The following is a 25,796-nucleotide window of genomic DNA, read 5'->3' as shown; positions in this document are numbered from 1 at the left end:
TATTTTTACCAAACTTCTAATGAACTATATGTCTAAATATGAAAACTACAAAAACTTTTTAATGAACAATACATTTTTGGTCAAAAAAAGTATTTCTTCATAATCTACTAATTCATTTGAACAAAATGGGTCAAATTAATCTGATCTAACTCCACTGAAGTCAATGCACTTATATCAGAGATGAAATTGGCTTAATAGGTCTGTCTTATATGTTTTACTAGTTTCTCTTAATTATCCATTTTAAAACTAATCTTTAATGAAAATATTCTTTCAAACAGAAATGTATGCTTTGGAAAAATACAAGAGTTAATTCACAAGGAAATTATTTTGAAAGCTGGCTCCAAGAGGAATTGTAGGACCAACATTTCCATATGAACTTTGGATTTTTCATACATGAGGCATACTTTTTTTGTATCTACAAATTGTCTCTCCTGTCTTTCTAGGCATAATGGAAAAAAATCTTACTTTCAGATGACAATATGTTCAACAGCACAAATATCTTTTGGGTAAAGGGCCACAGTCAATTTATATCATAACACTTAGTATTAAAAAAATTGCAAATTAACAAAAAACAAAAACAAAACACAAACACAATTGTGCTCTCTTTGTATTTGACAACACTTTGTCAATAGTCAGTTTCACTATTTCCATGCACAGTCATTTAGTAAAGACATAATTGATTATGAGAAGCCCCTTAAAATATCATAACAGAAAAAGACGGGGAAAAAAGCAATAGTTACATTGTGCAAGGTGCTTTGACAGGTAACAAATTTTTAAAAGTCAATTTTAAAATACATCATGTTGACAATATCTCTTTAATTGTTAAATTTTAAGCTTTAAAAATGATCAGCTTAGAATAAGAATGCATGCAGCTCTATCGTTATTCAAACACTGTTACAAAACATGGGAAGAAAAAAGTTCACTTTGCCAGTGTTTTTAAAAGAGTTGAATAATAAGTTGTAATTATCTTCAAACCTGCACCCTTTTTAACTTCAAAATGGATTTTGGAATGACTGACATTTACTGTAGAAAGTTACTATATTCATGGAGGTTACACACTTAATGGCTGCTATCATGGAATTTACACACATGAACTAAGGACCAATAAAGCATCATTGCAGCTCCTAGCATCAATGATTCATATGCCCTCATGTCTTCCCCTACCTCCTTCTTTCTGCTTCTTCGTATAAGACCCCAAAGAGGAACAGGAATAACTGTGTGTACAGTGATACTTGGGATTAGAGCACTTCAGGGTGGCATGATCACTCAGTTGCTAGATCAGTTAGTGATGGCAAAGATTTCTTTTTCATATCATAAAAGATTATATTAATCTTTACCCACCACATTCTTGCTCCAGGACACAGTTAGGAAATCTCCCTACACATCAGAAAATAATTGGGTTACAGATTGTCTCCATAGTTACATTACAACTGAAAACAGAAAAAGGTAGAGTATTTCATGGTGGACAGAAGATATCTGAGCACGATAAAATTACCACAACATCACCAGGAGCAAATGGTCCACCATGCTAGCATGTGCAGTGCCACTCTTGCACTGTACCTCTGAGTGTACCTAGGAAGGGTTCTGCACTAGCTGGAAGAATACTAGCAAGGAACTTCCATGATAATACCAACAGCCTTTACGGTACATAAAATGTTTAACTAAGGAGGCTAGATCATATTTTAGCCATGTGTGATCAGTTAATTCTATTACTAAGAGACTGAATGATAGAATTTTGAGGTCAGATTGATTTTTGGAGAAACGTCAATGATTGAAAGCTTTCTTCATAACCCTGTTAACAGGAGTTAGAAAGAGCAACAAAAGCAAAGGAGTTGAGTATCACATGAGCAAAAACCGCTATGAATGTACTGGAGGAACAATACAGAACAGTGATATAAAAGAGTGTGTTTGTAATCATAAAAGAAGATATTAAAGGAGTAAAAGAATTACGCTAAAGGTACAAAAAAGTAATAGTACACAGCAGATTTTAGGTTGAACTGAGGTTAATTCAGAGAAAATGACTGTTCAGGAAAGGAAGTAGGGCTTGGCTACACTCGAAACTCCAAAGCGCTGCTGCGGGGGCACTCCCGTGGCAGCGCTTTGAAGTGCGAGTGTGCTTGCGGCGCCGGGAGAGAGCTCTCCCAGAACTGCACCTACTCCACCTCCCCATGGGGATTAGCTTGCAGCGCTGGGAGCCCCGCTCCCAGAGCTGGGGCACTGTTTACACTGGCGCTTTGCAGCGCTGTATCCTGCTGCGCTCAGAGGTGTGTTTTTTCACACCCCGAGCGAAAAAGTTGCAGCGCTGTAAAGTGCCAGTGTAGCCAAGGCCCTAATAAGAAAGAAGTGGTAAAACTGATTTAGGGAAGTATTTAAAAAGGCAAGTAATGTTCTTTGTGTGTAATAATTTTTATAGTTTAAAATTTTTACCATGTTATCTATTTGTCATCTTGGGGCTAAGAAAAAATGTTGATAAGTTAGTTAAACGAGCTTGGAATATGCCTACTGTAGTTGTGCATGTTGAAATTAAAAAAACAAGGGAAAAGCACTGTGTGTTCATTCAAATACCTAGCACACTTATGACACTAATAAAAAATAAGAAAAATCAATTAGAAATACTTCTAAGAGGGTTCAGGCTATTTTCTCAGTCAAGAAAAAATATTCTCATGGCCTAAAAGCCATCACACAACTTTATTCAATGGCAGAACATCCTTTAAACAGTTAGAAATGTCAACTAAAACCTTACAGAAAAAAAAATAAAGTAAAATTGTATTACCATGAAAGTTCCATGGCTTGTAAGAAAACTGTACAGGATCACAGTTCACTTTCACAATTCTGCTCAATGGCACCTCTTTCATAGCAAAGTTATAGCTATTCTTGGACCTTTTAATGAATTTAAGCCCCTACTCTCTCTTGAACCACATAATATCCAACTAGTGTTAACCTTACCATACACAAGCCCTCCTCAGGTACATTCTCCATTAATAAATCTTAATTTGCTATCTCTTCATTTAATGAATATGTTGTTTTTGTTTAGATAAGTTCTTTTCTGTTTGCTTTTTCACTGGCATTACAGACAGCTATTTGAATAGTTATCAAGCTATGCTATAACTATGCTATTACAACAATATTATGTATTGCAAATACAGTACTTAACAGCATTTATAGGACCTCAGACTTCAAATTACTGTTGTGACTTTTTGGTTTTTACTATGACTAATACTATATTTTTATTGTCTAAGTCCTCTGAAAAATAAACAATATTACAGAAACAAATTGGTTTACATTTTGTTACAGAACTACCCATGTTTTGATATCTTAAATTCTCAGCTGTGAACATGACTACAACATAATTTATCCTGCATTAACATATAAAAGTAGAATTGACAAAATCTGTAATCATTCTGTCAGAATCCACAATCATTCCACTACTTTGCTGAGCTGATTTTTGCCTCAATATATATGCTTCTTCCACTTTCAAGACACATTTTAACATCACCTCCCAGGCTAGTAATTATGCATATATCAACAGCCATGTCATCTCAATACAAATATGTAAAATAAATTTTAGAATATCCATAAAAATGAGGAAAAGTTGACTCAAATATTCCATTTTTTCTTAAATTTTCCATTGGCTTTTACTATGTTTTTTTCAATAGACTACACATGGGCAGAAATCTTCCAGCTTTACCAAGGAGCAATGGGAGTTTTCTTGAGCAACGACAGAATTAAGATACATCATTTGAATATCAGCTTCAGGGTTAGATTGTGCATAAACAACCATTTCAATTTGTAAGCATGTAAAATATCCTGTCAAAAAAGAGGAAGTCCCTGAGTCTGTTCTCAAGTTGTGTAGCTATATCTTTGGAATCTTCTTCTTTCCTGGACTACAGTGAAAGGTTCATATCTGGTACGAAGAGGTTACTCAATTTTTTTTCTTGTCTATTTCTTTATTTTATGGTTGGCTGGTTAAACCTTTTTTCTTTTTGGCTACAAGAGGTAACATTTGAAATTAATTTTTTTAACAAAAATTTCAGGGAATAATAAATTTTATTACTTTGAGATGGTATGCTGAGTACATATTTTGCCAATTGATGTATTTTTTAAAACTTAAATCGCTGTTCTTCCCAATAAAACTACAGAAGAATGAAACAAACACCACTAAGGAACAAATTATTATTTACATGAAAAATTATACAAAACAATGGCAAGAAGTAAACTAACTGAAGAACACTATAGTTTAAAGTTAATTGTATTCTCCAATTAAAATTAAGGGACAATTGTTCCCCTGCCTATATAAAACAGCTCCAAATGTGAATGTTGTCTTCCAAGATATGAAAAGATTGAGAGGCTGAAATCCAAATTATGGCTCATCACAGCTGAGAAACAGGGTTTAGATGTGACGTAGCCTACAAATGTTGCTTTATTTTGACATATTATTTTGCATTAGTTATTCTGAAAAGAAATCTCAGTTGTATTACCTACTAAAAGATTGGCTTATTTTCACCACTTAAAAACATCAGATGCCCTACATTTCAAAAAACACTGCAGATACAAATATTATTTCCTATCTCACTGATGTTTTTACAGTCATGCTGGCACCCTCATCCTGGTAGAGAGGTTCTACCATGTCTGCACAGAACATAAATACCGACCTTCTCCGGACCTGGCCCCAACTGCTTCTTGACCTTCTTGTCCATCCTAATAAATTTGCCTCCTTGTCCCCACCTGCTGCAAAAGGGCAACACCCCTTTTCTTCCAACTAGCCAGAGAAATACCCACTTACATGAAGGTTGCAGTTGGCACAGTATTTTAAATTTCACTGATGCATTTACACTTGATTTAATCAGGCTGCAATTTGTCTGAACAAGAATATGAAAAATGCTGACAAAATCAACTTAAATAACACATTAATAAAGAATTTGCCTTTTGTACATATGGGACACAAAATAGCCAGTAAGTCTATAAACCTTTGGATAATGTTCTTTCTCCTCCAATTTCAAGTTCAATAGCAGTATAATTAAAAAGTGAGTTCTACTCAAAATTAAAATTGTTCTATTATTCTGAAAAGTGCTATGGAGAGTAATACTTATGTTCAATTTGCTCTTTCATAATAAAACTCTTATTAATATCAACACTTAGGAATGATAAGGGATGAAGTATACAGAATGTCTTGTCACACACTACCTTGAAATGTCTGAAGGTGCATTTGCGATGTTCACACCACTCAGCAAAGGATGAAAGGCTTCTGAAAAATAGCAAAAGGTTTCCTCGTTCTTCGGCACTGTAGGAAAAAAAAGAACAATCTATGCAGTGACTTCAGGCAGCTCTGGTAAAAAGCATCTATGATGAGTATATATGACATGAGTTTTTTCTGCTAAATAATTTATAGCTAAATTCATGACATTTGTTTCTTAAGTCGAGAACTTGCAACAAGTTGCATAATAGAAGAACCCTCCACATACAAGCTAATTTAAGGCAATGGGTGTCTCTGCAGTGCTTACTGGAGGATAGAGATGTTAGTTTTTAAAATTTCTGTAGTACTACTGCTAATAAGATGTAAACAGAAAATATGAGACTCAAGGAACATCCTACCAAAATGAAAGATATAAAAACAAATAAGAAAGAAATGTATATAGTTTTAGCATTACATCTCCTCTTTTAGGTATGGTCATTTTTTATTTTAATCTATATTGGATTTCATATTTCTGAACCTTGACTCCTGCCCTCTGCACCCAGCGTTAGGGGCTTTAAGGATTCAAGTAAGATCTCTCTCCTCCTATACTCTCACACAAATCTCTATAACAACAGAGACTCTTCTCACTTTCTTGGACCACCAGAATACAGTCTTCATGACTATAGTATATCTGAGCAATAATCAAGGGGTCATTAGGTCATTTTCAACACCATGACATTAGTCATTGCAATATCAATGCAACAATTTATTTTCAGCATAAGTATTTTCCAAGACTTTTAGAAAATACCACCCCCTACACCTTACTTTCTAGTCATATGGACCAATATTTAATCCCAAGACTACTATGATTTTCTCAACTATTAACTGGGCTTTGCACAACTCAACTACATCTTTGAGACACAATCAATATCAAGTTCTCAACTTCTGCGTGTATTATGTTCAACTGCTCAAGTTAGCCTAGAAATTGGATTTTCTACGGAGCAACAAGATATTCTATTAATCAAAACATGCATTTTAACTTAAAACAGAGATGTTCCTATATTTCTGGCATAGTTATATTAGCCTGAGCCTGTATTTCTTCATATCAGGTGTCAGCCCATGCCAAGGCCCCAGGCCTCACTGAACACAGACAAATGCATATCTGGAAACCTGCCTGGCATATCTCTGTGTTAGCATTGTTAAAATAGATGTTCAGTTGATAAGAATGAGTTTAGAATTGATGAAATACTTGTAGAATGCTGCATGTATTGATCTTACCTATAACATCTGTAGCCCATGGTATAAAGTTTTACAATGGAAACACTTGATATACCTCTATAACTCTGTAACTCATCAAACAGGAAAGACGCATTAATTATTGTTAAGTGTTCGTCCTGCACCTAAGAAAGTTTATTGAAATCAAATGAGCCACTGTAAAGCATCAAAGGACTAAGACTTGGCTGACTGCCTGTGCACATATACACAGAGGAGACAGGTGCCACACTTGTTTGAATGGTGCAGGGAAGGGAATAAAAATCCCTGACCAGAAGAAATGTCATCGCTATACTGCTTGAACTCTAACACATGAAGATTTCTAAGTATAAGTCAGGAGTCCCCAGATGTTTAGCTTGAGATAGCCCTAAAGGAAACAGATGAATGCACATCTGGTGAGTGCACATTTGTAACTACAGTACAGGGTTTAAAAGCAATAGTGTTTAATGTTTGATTTGCCCTGAAGACTTGGGATGCATTCGTGGCCAGTACAGCTACTGGAAGGTCTGTTAACTTGTCTGGGGATGGAGTGGGAATCCTCCAGGGACATCTCCATGAAGCTCTCCTGGAGATACTCTGAAAGCCTTTGCAGAAGGTTTTTAGGGAGGGCTGCCTTATTTCACCCTCCATGGTAGGACACTTTACCAAGCCAAGCCATTAGCAAATAGTCTGGAATCACTGCAGCACGAAGCATGGGAGCGAATGGTCCTGGGTTTTCACTGTATTCAAGCAATATCTGGTGTATATCTTTCTGTGTTAGCTTCAGGACAGTGATATCATTCATGGTCACCTGGCTGAAACAGGGGAATTTTTGTAAGGGAACAGTAAAAGGACCCCATTCACGCTGGGCTGTTTGTGTTTGGCTAAAAGGGAACATCCCTGAGGAGGGTGAAGGGATCATCCCAAATAGCCATGCGGAGGGGTGGAGGGAGGTGTGTGCCGCACATTCACCCAAAAACCACAGCCACTCCTTTTAAATGGCAAACCCAACCACGATAGCTTGCTATGGGAAAGGAGGGCACTGCAGTTTGAAAACATTCCTATATTTGATCAAGGCGTTGGAAGCCAAACCCGCGTACCTGTTGGCTTACTGTGGCTGTCTAGAAACCAAGTTCTGTTGCCCAGCCATGTGTGATGTGTCACCATACCGGTAGGCGCTCAAAATAAAAGGAAAAATGCAACCTTGTACCTAAAGCACATGTGCTGTCGGCTGTGAATTGCTTGATTCACTGTGAAAGAATCTCTCTTTTGTTCTCAGAAATGTATCATCTTAAATTTTACTCTCACTTTTTATCCCTCTGCAGGTGCAAATGTTTCTATGCTCCCCCTAACATCTCCATCCCTGAGGTTATCACAGATTAGAAGGTGAAAAAAAACACACTCGCGATTACATGTTTTCCGAGCTCATGCAGTCCTCCTGCACTGATAGGGCACAGCTGAATGCACTGAAGCATTCAGTGGCAGAGTCAAAGAAAGCATTAAGTGAGCGCAATGAGAAGAGGCAGGATGCAAAGCTGAGGCTAATGGGGAAACAAATGGACATGCTCAGGCGTCTGGTGAGCTGCAAGAAAACCAGCAGGAGCACAGACCACCGCTGAATTCACTGTGCAACTGCCTGCTCTCCTCCCCAAGTTCCATATCCTCCTCACCCAGACACCCAAGAACGCAGTGGGGGAACCCAGGGCACCCAGCCACTGCACTCCAGATGATGACCCAATCAACAGAAGGTTGTCATTCAAACAGCTGGCTTATATAGGGAGTTAAAATCAACAAAGGGGGCGGGTTGCATCAGGAAAAAACCACACACAACAGTCACACCGTAGCCTGGCCAGTCATGAAACTGGTTTTCAAAGCCTCTCCGATGCACAGCACACCTACCTGTGCTCTTCTATCTAATCGTCTTGGTGTCTCGCTGTTAAAAATTGGCAGCCAAGCAATTTGCCTCAACCTCCCACCCAGCCATAAACATCTCCCCACTACTCTCACAGATATTATGGAGCACACAGAAAGCAGTAATAACAATAGAAATACTGGTTGCGCTGAGGTCTAATCTAGTCAGCAAACAGCACCAGCAAGCTATTAAATGTCCAAAGGCACATTCTACCACCATTCTTCACTTGCTCAGCCTATAGTTGAACTGCCCCTTACTACTGTCCCGACTGCCTGTGTATGGCTTCATGAGCCATGGGTGCAAGGGGGAGGTTCAGGGCCGGTGCTACCATTTAGGCGACCTAGGCAATGGCCTAGGGCGCCAGAATTTTGGGGGGGCGTTATTTTGCCGGGGGGCGGCACGCGGGTCCGGTTGAGCTCCCGCAGTCATTTTGACGGACGGTGCGCTGGTCTAAAGGCCCCAGCGGACCTACTGCAGTCATACCTGCGGCAGGTCCACAGGAGTCTTTAGACCAGTGGACCGACCGCCGGCATCACTGCGGCAGGTCCACCAGAGCCTTTCCAGCAGCAGACTGTCTGCCAGCATGACTGCAGTAGGTCCACTGGACCTGCAGGGGGCAGCGAAATGGCCGTCCGCCTAGGGCGTCAGAAACCCTGGTGCCGCTCCTGGGTAGGTTGGCTCTCCAAGGATAACTATTGGCATTTCAACATCCCCAACAGTAATTTTCTGGTCTGGGAAGTAATTCCCTTCTTGCAGCTGCTCAAATAGTCTGGAGTTCCTAAAGATGCGAGTGTCATGCACCTTTCTTGGCCACTCTACGTTGATGTCGGTGAAACATCCCTCGTGATCCACCGGGGCTTGCAGCACTGTTGAGAACTACCCCTTGCGGTTTACATATTGGTTGGCAAGGTGGTCCAGTGCAAAGATAGGGATATGCGTTCCATCTATCGCCCCACCACAGTTAGGGAGCCCCATTGCAGCAAAGCCATCCACTATGACCTGCACATTTCCCAGAGTCACTACCCTTGATAGCAGAACATCAGTGATTGCATTGGCTACTTGAATCACAGCAGTCCCGACAGTAGTTTTGCCCACTCCAAATTGATTCCCGATTGACCAGTAGCAGTCAGACGTTGCAAGCTTCCACAGTGCTATCGCCACTCACTTCTCAACAGTCAGGGCAGCTCTCATCTTCATATTCCTGCGCTTCAGGGTGGAGGAAAGCTACTTACAGAGTTCCAGGAAAGTGGGCTTACGCATGCGAAACTTTTGCAGCCACTGGGAATCATCCCATACCTGCAACACTATGTGGTCCCACCAGCCTGTGCTTGTTTGCCGGTCACAGAATCGGTGTTCCACTGTATCAACCAGCCCCACTGCCGCCATGATGTCCCAATTGCCAGAGCCCATGCTTTCGGGAACGTCTGTGTCCATGTACTCATCACAATGGTCCTCGTGCTGCCATCCCTTAGCCAGGTTCTGCACATAAAGCAGTATAACGCGCAAGCTGTTTACAATGCTCGCAACAGCAGCAGTGAGCTGAGCGGGCTCCATGCTTGCTGTGCTATGACGTCTGCATGGGTAACCCAGGCAAAAAGGCATAAAATGATTGTCTGCAGTTGCTTTCACAGAGGGAGTAAGGGAGGGGAGAGTGACAATGTACCGCTGCTTGGGGTTCTCTTAAATTTCCCTTTCTTAAGTCTTTCAACTTTAACTAGAATTTCTTTCAGACAGAATTAATCCCACTGAGAACAATAGCTGTAAAACAGCCAAATGAGATTATATAATATTTTGCAGCAAGGCCTGCAATCTTCAAATAGCAGTAAGCACAAGCTAGGTAAAAATTTTTGACAATGGAACACAGTGGTAGACTACAAGATGCTCATTATATTTCTAGTCTGGCTTAAACATCTGTTGACATGAAACCCTGAACTTTTTTAAAATATGTATCTCAGTCATTATATGCAGATCTAAATGTATCTTGATTCTGACTAACATATTTAGGCTTGAAAGGATTTGATTTTTATGGGTAAATCTTAGTAAATGTTGATTTCACTATATGCCCACAAACAAATGAAAATATATTTCCATAGATAATACAGATTTATAAATCAGCAAAGTAAGAAAAAAGCTGCTCAAAATTTTAGAGTTTAAGGATACTTATTTTGTAAATTTTGGCATGTGATGTAACTTTTTGAATCACAAGATCTACTGTCATTGCATAATGACCACCTACTGTCTGCCCCTTGTAATTTTGCAAAATGGCAAACATTTAAATTGAAAAAAATCTAGAGCAAACTGCTTAAAAATAAACATTGATATTATCCATTGAAATTATTTTAACAAAATCTAATTCTGCCAAGCCCACCTACATTATAGGCTGTATGTAGTGTTGTTCATCTTGTCAGTCCCACAATATTAAAGAAACAAACTAGGAGAGGTAATATCTTGTATTGAACCAACTTCTGTTGGTGAGAGAGACAAGTTTTCGAGCAGGGGTTCTCAAACTGGGGGGTCAGGAAGTTATCAAATGAGGGGTCGCAAGTTGTCAACCTCCACCTCAAATCCCGCTTTGCCTCCAAAATTTATAATGGTGTAAAATATATAAAAAGTGTTTTTAATTTATAAGAGGGATCGCACTCAAAGGCTTGCTATGTGAAAGGGGTCACCAGAAAAAAAAGTTTGAGAGTCACTGCTTTTGAGCTTACACAGAGCTCTTCTTCAGGTTCGGGAAACATTCTCAGCATCATGGCTGAGGTGGAATGGATTGTTTAGCATATGTAGTTAATACATATGTGGTACCACAGTGGATAAAATTTTTGATAAAATGCTTTTTGAGGGAAAAAAATCTACCTAAAGATAGTTTTTATTAAGATACGTTATAGCTCAAAGCTATCTCATCATGGAAGAGGATTACAAATTCTAATTCTATACTATGAGAATATATTCATGTAATGTTTAAGAAAAGTTTTGTAAATGAGTTCACATAGTTCACGGACAGGGTCGGCTCCAGCTTCTTTGCCACCCCAAGCGGTGAAGTGAAAGAAAAAAAAAAAAAAGACAAAGCCACGATCAGCAGCAGTTCGGTGGCAGCTTTGCCAACCGCTTCTTTCTTCAGCGTCGGCTCCTTCGCTCTGAGAGGGATTGAGGGACTTGCCGCCCTTTCCATTGGCTGCCCCAAGCACCTGCTTCCTGTGCTGGTGCCTGGAGCTGGCCCTGTTCATGGATTAGGAATCGAATTTTATGGGGCTCCAGGGGCTTCTCTATAGATTATTTACGCTAATCTTTCTATCTACCCAATGAGATTCTGTGCTCAGTATAGAAGATACCATTAGAGATGCTTAGTTTTGTAGTTCTCAAACTATGGATTTGTGGCTCCAGAGAGAACATGCCTGTAAAAAGCATAATTTTTTTAAAATAATTAAATAAATATATATAGAGAGGTGAGAAATAACAGATCTATTGTCCCTCTGCAAATTTGTGTACACAGAGTCAATCCCTTACCTCTCTCTAAAAGTGCAAAGTCTCAAAATGTTCAATGAATACAAGATTGTTGGGGGCGGAATAGATGTGGACAAGAAGAAGAAGTCTGGAGATAAATGTGAGAAGGGAGGGACAGGCAGTAGAAACAAAAGTGAAATTGTTTGAGCAGCATATTCCAGAAGTCTTGAGGCCTTTCTGAGTGTAGCCTTCGTTGATTTGAGATCTACCATACCATTCTCTCATTAGAAGGGAAAACCTACAATGGGAGCAGGCCATAAAAGAGACCAAGTTTGGGAATATTTTAATGAAGTGCCTCTACTTGTGGGTAAGACAGGCATGCGTGTAAACTGCAAACAGTGCAACAAAGAAATGCAAGGTCTGGTTGACCGAAAGAAACAACATAATGAGAAGTGTTCCTTCTCAGGAGGAAGCTGTGTTGAAGATGATGAAAGGAACATGTCTGAACATGCAGGATCTTCAAGTTGGTAAACTTATTTATTTCATACTGCTTTCTTAAAGACTGTCTTTCTTCCTTCTGCACTGTTCTTAAATTTTCATAATTGAGCAAAAAATATAGTTATTCTATAGTACTTCATTTTAGATGCAGTTGTGATAAAAAATAAATAGCCAGATCTTCCTTTGACAATTTTACCTTTAAAGTACTACTGAGTGTCAGTGAATGCAATGAGTAATACTAAATGAGCAGTATGGTAATAATTAATGAACTGCACTAACTTATTTTGTTTAGGAGAATCCATCCTTAACCTACAGGATTCTGAAGACTGTCTACCTTCAAGATCACCATGATCTTCTATAGTTTCAGAGTTATCTGCCAATGATAGTGTTTCAGTCACATCATGTATGTCACATAGCCACACTATATCACCTGTACCAAAAAGGAAAAAAAATCTCGATCATCCACAGAACAACCATAAATAAGTTTGTGATTAGAATCAGCAGATGATAAAAAGAGGTAATTCATGAAAAAACTGCCCGGTTTGTTTGTGCAACGAACTCTCCTTTCCGTGTTATTGAGAACCCACACTTCATTAACATGGTTCAGTCATTAAGACCAGGATACAGTCCACCCAATAGAGCAGATGTTGCAGGGAAATTGCTGGATAAAGTGTATGAAAGAGAAATTGAGCAGTGTGCAAAAGGTCTAGAGGATAAAATTGTTAACCTGAGTCTTGATAGGTGGAACAATGTCCACAATGATCCTGTTGTATGTGCTCGTGTGACAACAGAAGAAGGGAACGTCTTCCTTACAGAAACAATTGATACATCAGGAAATGCACACTCAGCAGAATACTTACAAGAAGTAGCAGTAAAAGCTATGATAAACTGTGAACAAAATTCAAATGTCTAGTATGCAACTTGGTCACAGACAATGCTACAAATGTATATAAGATGACAAGAAATTATTTAGAAGAGAGTGAAGAGAGACCCAAGCTAATAACATTTGGTTGTAGTGCTCACTTCATGCACCTCCTAGCCAGAATTCAGTGTTCCAGAAATAAAGGCTAATGTTGTTGAAATTGCAAAATATTTCTGTAACAACCACTTTGCAGCAGCTGCTCTGAAAGAAGTGGGAGGAACAAAGCTAACTCTCCCACAAGACATGTGACAGAATTCAGTAGTGCACTGTTTTGAGCACTATATCAGGAATTGGCCCAATCTGATGAGTTTGTGAACAAAATCAGAAAAAATAGATGGCACGGTCACAGCCAAAGTTCTCAACATTGGGCTTAAGAGAAATGTTGAACACATGCCAAGAACACCCCGAAGCCTATTTCCGTTGCCCTGAATAAAATGCAGGGAAATAGCTGTTTTATTGCTGACACTGTTGAAGTTTGGAAGGAACTGAGTAAGATCTTAAAAAGAGAAATATGCAATGACAGAGTTACATTACAAACATTAAAAAAAACCAAATGGGACAAGCACTATCTCCAGCTCATTTTCTTGCAAATATTCTCAATACTCGGTACCCGGATCAAACCTTCAGTGGATATTACATCGACATCCAGGAATCATCCCTCTGTAATGCTAATTATATTCAACTTCAGAGCTAAGGGTGAACCATTCAAGAAATATATGTTTGCTGATGATGTTTTAAAGAAAGTCACACTAGTGAACTGGTGGAAGTCACTTAAGTATTTAGATTCAGAGACTGTTGAAGTGATAATCTCACTTTTAACAGCAGAAGCTTCTTCTGCCAGTGTAGAAAGAATATTTTCTTACTTTGGACTAATTCATTCCAAATTGAGAAATCGTTTTGGACCTGAAAAAGCAGGAAAGCTTGCTTTTCTTTTCCAGATGATGAACAAACAGGAAAATGAAGGTGAAGACAACTGAGTTGGCTGCAGAAGCCAATATTTTAAGTTTCTCATGTTGATCTGGCTGATACAGTCGATTTAATTTTTTTATACATTTTATTTAACTATTTTAGTTAAAAAAATTTTACAAAAACAAAGCTGATTTTAAAAAACATGAATGTTTAACTACATTCAAAAATGCATATGCTTGTTTTGTTAAAATATTATATGTCTGCTGTTGAGGAAAAATATCCAGAATACATAACGTTGTTGTTTTATTATATAAAACAATTTAAATGTCTGTCTGGTGATGTTCTCCTCCTAATACAGCATGGTAAGAAAGCCTCCAAATATTAATGATTAACCTGTTGAACTGGAGATAGTTTACCTCCCAATGACTTCATAAATATCTGCTTCAATTACCTTTGGTAAATGAAATAACAAAACAATTATCCATTTTCTGATATAGCTGTAAAACGAATCTGAAAAGTTTTCAAAATAAATCACTTTAAAAATTTACAGTGTGTACCTTCTAAAAATGAAACCTACATCTATCTCTGAGTTGTGAAGACTATGTATTAAGGTTATAACAACCAACAAGAATGCACTTTTATGTAGAAATCCATGATTAAATCGAGTCTTCCTGATTAGTAATATAAATCATTAATTAAACCAAGTTCAACCTGTGTGGTACATACCTATTCCTCTTCTGAAGAGGTGAAAAAGCTTGTTTCTCTCACCAACAGAAGTGTTCCCAATAAAAGATACTACCTCACCCACCTTGTCTCATATAAGCTGGCATGTCACCAATGTTTTGGAAAGGAGTTCCTTCAACATCTCAGAAAATAATAATTAAAACCTGTCACCATCTAGTAATACAGAAAGGAAAGCTTTAGTAATCTCACTTTCTGGCACTTCTGAAAGCATCAGTGTCAGGGAGTAGGAGTGTGAGAGAGAGGAAGAAATACATTTCTTGAACTTTTGGCTTTGTTAGGTTGGCATTAGATAAGTAGCAGCAAATAAACTTGATCGTGCTAAATAGCATTTACATACCCAAACTTTCAACATGGCTAAGTTTGTCATTCAGAAAGTATGTCCTGCAAATATGCATAATACAAGTGGAAGAGGACACAGCCAACAAGTTTTGCTCATACCAGCTAAATCAGAAGAACTTTTTACTTCAGGATGTTAGTTCTCAAGACAAGTTAGAAACAAAAACAACGTACAAAGGAAACAGATCCAGGGCAATACAAAATATAGTTTTACAATCAGAATATAGGGAAGACTCTTGCCCTCAGTACATTTATATCTTATCAAAAGAAAACATGATGCCATTTAAACTTCAACAACATTTAAGATGAATTATATAGAGTACCTGGAAAAGTCATCAGAAGTTTTTCCAAAGGCTATTGCAAGAATTTAAAATGTAGATGTGTAATAACTACAACCACTTCCCAAAAGGTGCTTAATACTTAATTAAAGCAGCATTAAGAACACTCAGGAGTAAAGAAAAGCCACACAATTGAGAACAGTCTCTCCTGCTGCTGTGGAAAGGTGCGTAGAACTGTCAACAGCAAAGCAGGTGCCAACAACATACAGTATCCATCACACTATTGAATCACACAGTGAAATGTCTTATTGGAGACATGGTTGAAGCTAAAAACAGAATTACTTTATAAGATGCAAAATAGCACTGATTTCACAATCCAAGTTGACTAACTTACAGAACTAGCTGTGCTAAACTATTTGTTTGCAAAAGAAAAATTTTGCTGCAACAAACTGCATCACTGGTGAGGAGTGCTTCCAATTGATTAACAACTTCATGATCTCAGAAGGTTTGTCTTGGAAAGATTGAACAGGAATATGTACAGATAGGGTCAATTACAATACAAGTAAGAAAAAATGAACTTGCTTTTCTATCGAAACAATCAGCACCAAGAGCTAAATTCACTCATGTTATTCATGGTTTAGACCACAAACTCTTAGTACTGTCATCAACCAATTGTAGTCAAAACAATAAATTTTGTTTAAAATAAAGCATTAAGTTTCCTCATACACGGGGTTCCTGGTATACGTCTCCCTCTTATCTGTCATTTTGTGTATCCATTGCTCATCATTAGGGGAATGTGTTCCGATTCACATGGTCTCGATCCGTATATCCATTCCTTCACCTTTTGCATGGCTTTTCTTTGGGTGCTTCCCACAGCATTCGGGAGGTGCTGGGAGGGAGGGGGAGGAGCAGGGATGGGGCACACTCATAGAAGGGGGCGGAACTGGGAAGGAAAAGGCAGTGCAGGGGTGGAGGAGGGTTATTTCTTCTTATGTGGAAAAATTCCCTGGTATCCATCATTTCAGTACCCGTCACCCTTTTCAGGAACACAGCCCCGACGTATACTGGGGACCCCCGTAACAGGTCATTCAGGAAAACAACAGGGAAAGGAATAAAGCCAAGATACTTGGAAGCAGTGACATTTAAAAAAAATAAAGGAGTATGATCAGAGTAAGACAAGTAAAAGAAAAGATCAGAATTCCTGGGGTGGAGACCAGTCCAGGCCATATATCTTCAGAATTCAAGAGCTGGTAGCAGTTTAAATTTAAAAAAAAAAAAAAAAAAAACTCAGACTGCAGGGAACTGGCTCCCATTCTGTGTGGCTAGTGACACAGGTCAACCGCTGATAACCTTCTGGGGCCGAGAGCATGTCTGGTCTCTTCACTCAGGCCATGTCTACATCTAAAATTTTGCAGCGCTGGTTGTTACAGCTGTATTAGTACAGCTGTATAGGGCCAGCGCTGCAGAGTGGCCACACTTACAGCAACCAGCGCTGCAAGTGGTGTTAGATGTGGCCACACTGCAGCGCTGTTGGGCGGCTTCAAGGGGTTTTGGGGAAGGCGAGAGCAAACCGGGGAAGGAGACCAGCTTCGCCGCGGTTTGCTCTCGCGTTCCGCGAACCACCCTGCAAACCGCAGGGAAGGAGACCTGCTTGCTCGGGGGTTCGGCGAACGCGAGAGCAAACCGGGGAAGGAAACCAGCTTCGCCGCGGTTTGCTCTCGCGTTCCGCGAACCACCCTGCAAACCGCAGGGAAGGAGACCTGCTTGCTCGGGGGTTCGGCGAACGCGAGAGCAAACCGGGGAAGGAGACCAGCTTCGCCGCGGTTTGCTCTCGCGTTCCCCGAACAAGCAGGTCTCCTTCCCTGCGGTTTGCAGGGTGGTTCGCGGAACGCGAGAGCAAACCGGGGAAGGAGACCAGCTTCGCCGCGGTTTGCTCTCGCGTTCCCCGAACAAGCAGGTCTCCTTCCCTGCGGTTTGCAGGGTGGTTCGCGGAACGCGAGAGCAAACCGCGGCGAAGCTGGTCTCCTTTCCCGGTTTGCTCTCGCGTTCCCGGAACCACCCAGCAAACCTCAGGGAAGGAGACCTGCTTGCTCGGGGTTGGGGGAACGCGAGAGCAAGCCGGGGAAGGAGACCAGCTTGATTACCAGAGGCTTCCTCAGGTATGCTGGGATACCTGCTTATTCCACGGAGGTCAAGAAAAGCGCTGGTAAGTGACTATACTTGATTACCAGCGCTGGATCCTCTACACCCGAGACAAAACGGGAGTACGGCCAGCGCTGCAAACAGGGAGTTGCAGCGCTGGTGGTGCCCTGCAGATGTGTACACCTCCTAAGTTGCAGCGCTGTAACTCCCTCACCAGCGCTGCAACTTTCTGATGTAGACAAACCCTCAGAGAGGAAACATAATAGTCTACCTTTCACTGTGGGGCATGACTGTGTTAAAAACAGGATAGACAGCAGAGGATATCTAGCTGAAGCAGTGACCTTTGCTGGAGTGCTGCCATTTTCCAGTGATGATGTCCTCCACTATCCTGATTAGAGCAGTGGTTTCCAACCTTTTTATGCCCCAAATCACTTTTTTAATTTAAGGGCAACCCAGGATCTACCCTACCCCTTCCCAGAGGCCCCACCTCTTCCCCAAAGCCCTGCCCTGCTCATTCCATCCCCCTCTCCATCGCTTGCTCTCCCCCACCCTCACTCACTTTCACCGGGCTGGGGCAAGGGGTTGGGGTCCGAGGGGGTGGCCTTTGGGCTGGGGCCAAGGGGTTTGCAGTGTGGGAGGTGGCTCCAGGCTGAGTCTGGGGCAAGGGGTTGGGGTGAAAGAGGGGGCTCTGGGCTGGGTTCAGAGTGTTGGGATGCTGGAGGAGGTACAGGGTGCTGGCTCTGGGAGGGGGGGTCAGGGCTGACACAGCGGGGTGGGGCGCAGGAGGGAGGTATGGAGTGCAGGAGGGCATATAGGGTGCTGGCTCCAGGAAAGGGCTCAGGGCTGGGTCTTCTGGTATGGGGTGCTGGCTCCGAGAGGGGATGTAAGAAATGAAGGGCAGGTAGCTCCCTTTTACGGACACCCAGCCAGCCAGCTATAAAATCTCTCTTAGTACCTGTTCTCTACTTGCTTTACCTGTAAAGGGTTAAAAGTCTCACTGCTATGCATAGGTAAAAGAAAGTGATTGGCACCTGACCAAAAGAGCCCATGGGAAGGCTAGAACTTTTAAAAATTGAGAAAAAACTTCCCCTTTGTCTGTCTCTGGTTGTGCTCCCAGGAAGAGGGGGACAGAGCAGCGATAGCAAAAAGTTTGGGCCAGCTATGAAAAAATCATCAGTATCAAACCTAGAAACTACTTATTAAACCGCAGATATTTAAGTAGATTAGGAAATGTCTAGGAAGACGCAAGTAGGTGTATCCCTTTTATTTCTACATGGTTTGTGGATTCCTCTGTGCTAACCCCAGTGCTTTTGTTTTGCTTGTAACCTTTAAGCTGGACCTCAAGAAAACTATTCTTAGTGTTTAAACCTCATAATTGCTCTTTTAAAATCTAGCAATAGCTGAGTTCCCAGATATATTTTCTTTCCTTTTTTTTAAATAAAATTTACCTTTTTTAAGAACAGAATTGGATTTGTGTGTCTTAAGAGGTTTGTGCACATGTTGTTTAATTAGCTGGTGGCAACAGCTGATTTCCCCATAGGAAGGTATTCCCAAGTGAGCTTTCCTGGTCTCTCAAAGAGGTTTTGCACTTGAGTGGTGGCAGCATCTACCAATCTAAGGTCAGAGAGAAGCTGTAACCTTTGGAGTTTAATACAAGCCTGGAGTGGCAAGTATTAATTTTTAGAGTCCTTGCAGGCCCCACCTTCTGCACTCGAAATGCCAGACTGGAGAATCAGCCTTGACAGGGGGTATCAGGTGCATGAGGTGGTATAGGGTGCTGGCTCCGGGAAGGGGCTCAGGGCTGTGGCAGAAGTGCAGGAGGGGGCATGGGTGGCTGATGCCAGGAAGGGGTGGTACGGAGTGCAGGACAGGGTACAGGGTGCTGGCTCTGAGAGGAGGCTCAGGGCTGGGGCTTTGAGTGTAGGAGGGGGTACAGGGGGCTGGCTCCAGGAAAGGGTATGGAGTGCAAGAGGGGGTATGGGGCGCTGGCTCTGGGAGGGAGCTCAGGACTGGGGCAGGAGCTTGGGGTGCAGGATAGGGTATCGGGAGCTGGCACCAGGACGCTGCAGGTTGGGTGGTGGAAGAGAAATGCTGGTCCAGCTTATTCATGCTACTCTGTGTCTTAATGCTGCAGAGACATTCAGAACCTGCCCATTGAAGGGGGAGGCAGCCCTGGCCCCACGCTGCTCCCGGAAGGGACCAACGTGGCTCCACACACTACCCCTCTCTGCAGCCCCTGCCGCTCCCATTGGCCACAATTCCCTGTTCCTGGCCAATGGGAGCTACGGGGCGCGGAGAGCCCTGCCCCCTAGCCCCCCAGCCATGGGAGTGGGGCCAGGGCAGGCAGAGAGCCTGCCTTAGCAGCAGCCCCCTTGCACCACCGGAGATGCGATCGACTAGGAGAGTCTCCATGATCGACCTCGACTGGTTGGTGACCATTGGATTAGAGGCATGGATGAATCTTTATTGGATAAAGAAGAAAAGTATTTCCTATTTGGTTTGGCCTTCTCCAATTTTAATTCTGATTGTAAATCCAACACTGCAATGTCCTCAGATCTGTCACCTAAAAAGAATGGCTCAGCTATGGGAATCTTCCTCACGTCTTCTGCAGTGAAGACCAATGCAAAGAATTTAGCTTCTCGGCAATGGCTTTGTCTTTCTTGAGTGCTCATTTAGCACCTTAATCATCCAGCAACCCACTAATTTTTTGGCAGGCTTCCTGATTCTGATATACTTAAAAAAAATGTTAGTGTGCATCTTTTGCTAACTGCTCTTCAAATTCTTTTTTTGGCCAATTATATTTTTAACTTGACTTGCCAGAGTTTATGCTCGTTTTGATTTTCCTTCGTAGGGTTTAACTTCTAATTTTTAAAGGATGCCCTTTTGTCTTTAACCACCTCTTTTACTCTGCTGTTTAGCCATGGTGGCATTCTTTTGGTCTTGTTGCTTGTCAAACTTGAAATTTAGAATAAAGTTTCTAACTAAGAGGGGTGAAGTTCTCGAACAGCCTTCCAAGGGGAGCAGAGGTGGCAAAAAAAATCTAACTTGCTTGAAGACTGAGCTTGATAAGTTTATGGAGGGGATGGTATGATGAGGTTGCCTACAATGTTACATGGCCCATCTGCATATTCTATTAGCAAGTATTTCCAACGACTAGGGATGAGATATTAGATATGGAGGGCTCTGAGTTACCACAGAGACTTCCTTCCCAGGTGTCTGGCTGATAAGTCTCATCCATGTGCTGAGGCTCTAACAGATTGCCCTATTCAAGGTTGGGAAGGAAATTTCCCCTGGGTCACAATGGCAGAGACCATGGGGGGGTTTCATCTTCCTTTCTGCAGCATGGGACATGGGTCACTTGCTGATCTGAACTAGAGTAAATGCTGGAGTCTCTGTAACTTCAAGTCTTTAAATCAAGATTTGAAGACTTCAGCAATTCAGCCAGAGGTTATAGGTCTATTACAGGAACGAGTAGGTGAAGTCCCTTCAAGCCTTTAAGTCTATGAGTCCATAAGATGGTTGATCCACTGACAACAAACTGGTTAGCTACTGACAGGTAGCCATCAGGAGTAAGGAGATTCCAAATGACGATAGCCAGGCTGAGGGCAGCTCTCATCTAGGTGTTCTGCTGCTGAGACTCTGGGGCAAACTCTGCACAGATTTCCAGGAAAGTGTCTCAGGACATTCTAAAGTTCTGCCACCACTGCTGGTCATCCCAGATCTACAGCACTATCCTGTCCCACCCATCATTGCTAGAGCACAAAAAGCAACATGTCACCAAGTGAAGTCGTTCCAGGAAAACATGAAGAAGATGTGTTGCTCAATTTCAGCCTCCTCCTAAGAGGCCCTGTTCCTTAAGTAACTGCACAAATTCAGGTATCTGTGCAACAACCTATTCATATTTACCACCATGAGGATAACAGTGCTTGCCAATGCCTCCTCCATGCTTCCAGACAGCACGCTGAAAATGGCACTGGCTCACAAAATACAGATGGATGATGGGATGAAAGAAGAGCAGTCTTGGGAATTACTTAATTTGATCCCATGTCACAAAATTCCATTGTCTTCTAGTAGGTATCCCACAACAGATATGCAAAAAATCCCAAAATGCATAAACTACAGTTGCAGAGCAATGCATCATCGGATGCTAAACCTGAATGCTAAGCACTTGTTTTCAACCACTTTGCTGTGTGGCAGCAATGATAAAAGGCAAATTTACCTTAATCAAGGAGTAACAATGTGGTGCATATGCATTGCTCATGCAATACTTGTTAAGGGTCATTTAACATGTGTGGACAAAACATGCAGCAAGTTTCAAGTGTAGACATGCCCAAGTATACACATATAGGTACAAATGTAATGTTTGCTACATTGAGACAGTGAACCACATTACTGTACCGAATACAAAATGAGTATTGGCTTTGACAGTACACATGTAATATAAGTGACTTTCTGCAGTGTCAGAGGGTATGAAGGAAACAAGTACATAAAATCTAAATTTTTGAAGGGTAAGCAGGAGAATCTGAAGCAAAATATTTCAACTCTCAGACTCATTCAACTGTCAAGGTTTTCAGAAGTCTGAAAAACAATGGAAAGTCAATTATTTTCATAAGAAATAATTCACAGCACTGAAGTTAACTACGTCTCCCCCAACCCTCCATTCCCAGAGTTACTTTGTTCATTCATTTCAGAGAGTGAAATGCCACATTACAATCACTCATTTTTGCCAGTTTGGAAATTATTCTCCAAGTGTTCCTAACATTGTTTGGAGACCCCTTCATATTACTTGGAGTTCTGATAGACCAACAATATAAACAACAATTTATTGGTTAGTTTAATAATGATGTGAAATATTGGCACTACAGTGTTGTGTTTTGTGTAATGATAACTCCAAATCCTGTGTGTATCCTTAAGTATCAAGAACAATTTTCAAAGAAATAGCTAGATCTGTAAGACAGCTCATGTGATTTAAGGATTGTTTTGGAAAGAATTTATCAGAACAGAACCAGAATTGATTAAAAAAAATTTCCATTAACTACAGAAAGAACTGGGCTCAAAAGCTATTGTGCATGTGACAGAGAAGTTATCCAAGAAACAGAAGACACATTTAACAACACAATAACTCCCTATCAGGCCACAACAAAATAGTACCTATCCAATTTCTATACTACTTTTACAAAAGTGTATTAATCAGTAAAAACAGAAAGTATGTAAGAAACAAAATCTATTATAAAAGAAACAGGATCCCTTAACTACTTCCAAAGAAAAAAATTAACTCAGTACAGCACTCATGACTTTTTGCACCAGATATAAAAACAAGAAATGACTCTTACAGCTGTGGTAAGAATGTCTCATGGGGTTCCCCTTCTCTCTCTCACACACACACACAAAACCGCAACAGAACTCCACCATCACACTATGCATCCACCCACACAACTAAGCCCATGCAAAGTTTAATATAATACAGATGTGTTGTAGATAGAGCACAAAATGCTGCATTCTACTGACAGAGTCAAAGTTTAACTAGTTAGGAAATACAAACAAAGTTGAAGCCATTCTCAAAGTGTCAAAAATAAAAACCCTGAAAGGGTAATTTATGCAATAAATTAGATTACTATTTCTTGTCATGTGGTCTACTCACTGCTACAGGCACCTCCTCCTGGCCACTCTGGGGTTAGCTGGGCCCTCCTCTAGCAGCCTCTCCACCCAAGGTCCTCTCTCTCTCCTGCTCTCTAGGTGCAGGAGCTGCAGATTTGTGACTGGGCCCCATGGCCAGGTCCCCAAAGTCCTCCCCTTACGTCCTCAATGTCTTCTAAGGCGAACTGCCCCAGGCAGTCCACTTTCCATGTGTGGTCAGCACCACTTCCCCAGTGGCTGCTAGGGGAACTCAGGCCCACCCTCTACTCCAGGTTCCAGCTCAGGGGTCCTCACTTCAACAGCCAAGGTCTGCCTTATCCAATTCCTTGTTGCTTTTCCCGTGACCCTTGCCTACCTTTAATTAAGTAATGTTGATAAATTAATTAATTAATGTTGATAAATGCAAAGCAATGCACATTGGAAAACATAAACCTAACTATATATATATACACAATGATGAGGTCTAAATTAGCTGTTACCACTCAAGAAAGAGATCTTGGAATCATTGTGGATAGTTCTCATCCACTCAATGTACAGCAGCAGTCAAAAAAGAAAACAGAATGTTGGGAATCATTAAGAAAGGGATAGATAAGAAGACAGAAAATATCACAATGACGCTATATAAATCCATGGTACTCCCACATCTTCAATACTGTACGCAGATGTGGTCACCTCATCTCAAAAAACATATATTAGAATTGGAAAAGGTTCAGAAAACGGCAACAAAAATTATTAGGGATATAGAACAGCTTCCGTATGCAGAGAGATTAATAAGACTGGGACTTTTCAACTTGGAAAAGAGGCGACTGGGGGGGATATGATAGAGGTCTATAAAATCATGAGTGGTATAGAGAAAGTAAATAAGGAAGTGTTATTAACTCCTTCTCATAATACAAGAACAAGGGGCCACCAAATGAAATTAATAAGTAGCAAGTTTAAAACAGACACAAGAAAGTATTTTTTCACGCAACGCACTGTCAACCTCTGGAACGCCTTGCCAGAGGGTGTTGTGAAGGCCAATACTATAATGGGATTCAAATGGGCGCTAGATATATTCATGGAAGAGCTAGATAGATTCAATAACTATAACCCAGGATAGGCATGGAGTCCCTAGTCTCTGTTTGCCAGAAGCTGGGACTGGGTGACAGGGCATGGATCACTTGATGATAACCTGTTTGTTCATTTTCTTTGGGGCACCTGCCATTGGCCATTGTCAGAGGACAGGATACTGGGCTTGATGGACCTTTGGTCTGACCCAGTATGGCCATTCTTATGTTCTTACCTTTCTGGCTCTCTCTCCTCCCTGTGAGTAACTGTAGACTACCCTCTATATAGTCCCAAACACACCTCTCTTCACCCAGGGAGTGACTCTAGATTACTTCCCTGGAGCCCCTAGCTGCTATCAGTTCCTGGGATTTCTACAAGCCCCTTCTTTTCCCATCCGGCTGAGCCTCATCTAACTAATCTCTGCTCCCTGGCTCCTCCTCCAGGTGCAGCCTGGAGATTCAATTGGCTCCTCTGGCCACCTGAACCCCTTTCAAATCTTGTATGGGGTGACACACCATCACACAACAGTGCAAGAGCAGACATACTGAGCATCAGGACTGTGATATCTTAATAAAGATATGAGGAGAGTTTAGCCCAATGCCAGACTCATTACACTTATCTCTAACAAGAACTACTTACACTATACATTTTATCCCAGAGGTACTTTAAAGATAAACAAAATGGTTCTGATTTCTGCTCTAACCCCCCTGATCTCATGGCAGCTATCTGTTTCTAAATACGATGGTGTAAGCACCAAAGCAGTTCAGTTACTGTGTGTCATACTCCAGCATTGCAATTGGCTACAGAGTCCACTTCTTGAGCAACAGTTCTTGCCACAAATAGTGCAGGTACATGGGACTGATCTAAATGAAGATGCTGGCCCACTACTAGTGCTTGAGACTTGCTGCACTTTCTGCTTTGCTCTCTTCACTTTTCTTTCCCTCAATACCCTTCTTCAGCCTCTTTGACATCCTGGTCCAGCACAGCCCATCACGTGGCCTGTTGCTAGCTGCGTCTTTTCTGTTTACAGTGTTCGTGTTGAATGCTTTCAAGTCCCTCTTGCAAATGTTCATGAATCTGAGACTAGATTGGTCCAGTGGCCTTGGAGCATCCACAAGTTCTCCATACAAGAGATCTTTTAGAACACGTCTATCGTTCATCCAGTGCAATTGATCAAGCCCACAGAGACAACTGTGTTCAAAAACACAATTTTGCTTTCTCAAGTACTTCAGTGTCAGGAACTTTGGTTTCACACTTAATATTTAGAACAGGGGTAGGCAACTGATGACACGTGTGCCAAAGGTGGCACGCGAGCTGATTTTTAGTGGCACTCACACTGCCTGGGTCCTGGCCACCGGTCTGGGGGGCTCTGCATTTTAATTTAATTTTAAATGAAGACTCTTAAACATTTTAAAAATGTTATTTACTTTACATACAACAATAGTTTAGTTATATGTTATAGACCTATAGAAAGAGACCTTCTAAAAATGTTAAAATGTATTACTG

The 25,796-nt window shown here is 41.1% G+C and overlaps 1 protein-coding gene across 2 annotated transcripts in view; it reads right to left on the bottom strand.

Annotated features, from left to right (window-relative positions):
* Positions 1-25,796, bottom strand: part of CENPP (centromere protein P) — a 294,323-nt gene that overhangs the window by 249,699 nt on the left and 18,828 nt on the right. For both annotated transcript variants that reach the window (XM_050957900.1, XM_050957902.1), the window contains exon 6: positions 5,185-5,281. In XM_050957900.1, coding sequence (XP_050813857.1) covers positions 5,185-5,281 — 97 coding nt within the window. The remainder of the gene's footprint in view (positions 1-5,184; positions 5,282-25,796) is intronic.

Source organism: Gopherus flavomarginatus, chromosome 6 (genome assembly GCF_025201925.1).
Source record: "Gopherus flavomarginatus isolate rGopFla2 chromosome 6, rGopFla2.mat.asm, whole genome shotgun sequence".
In the NCBI taxonomy this organism is placed as follows: domain Eukaryota; kingdom Metazoa; phylum Chordata; order Testudines; family Testudinidae; genus Gopherus; species Gopherus flavomarginatus.
This window is presented reverse-complemented; position numbering and strand designations above follow the sequence as displayed.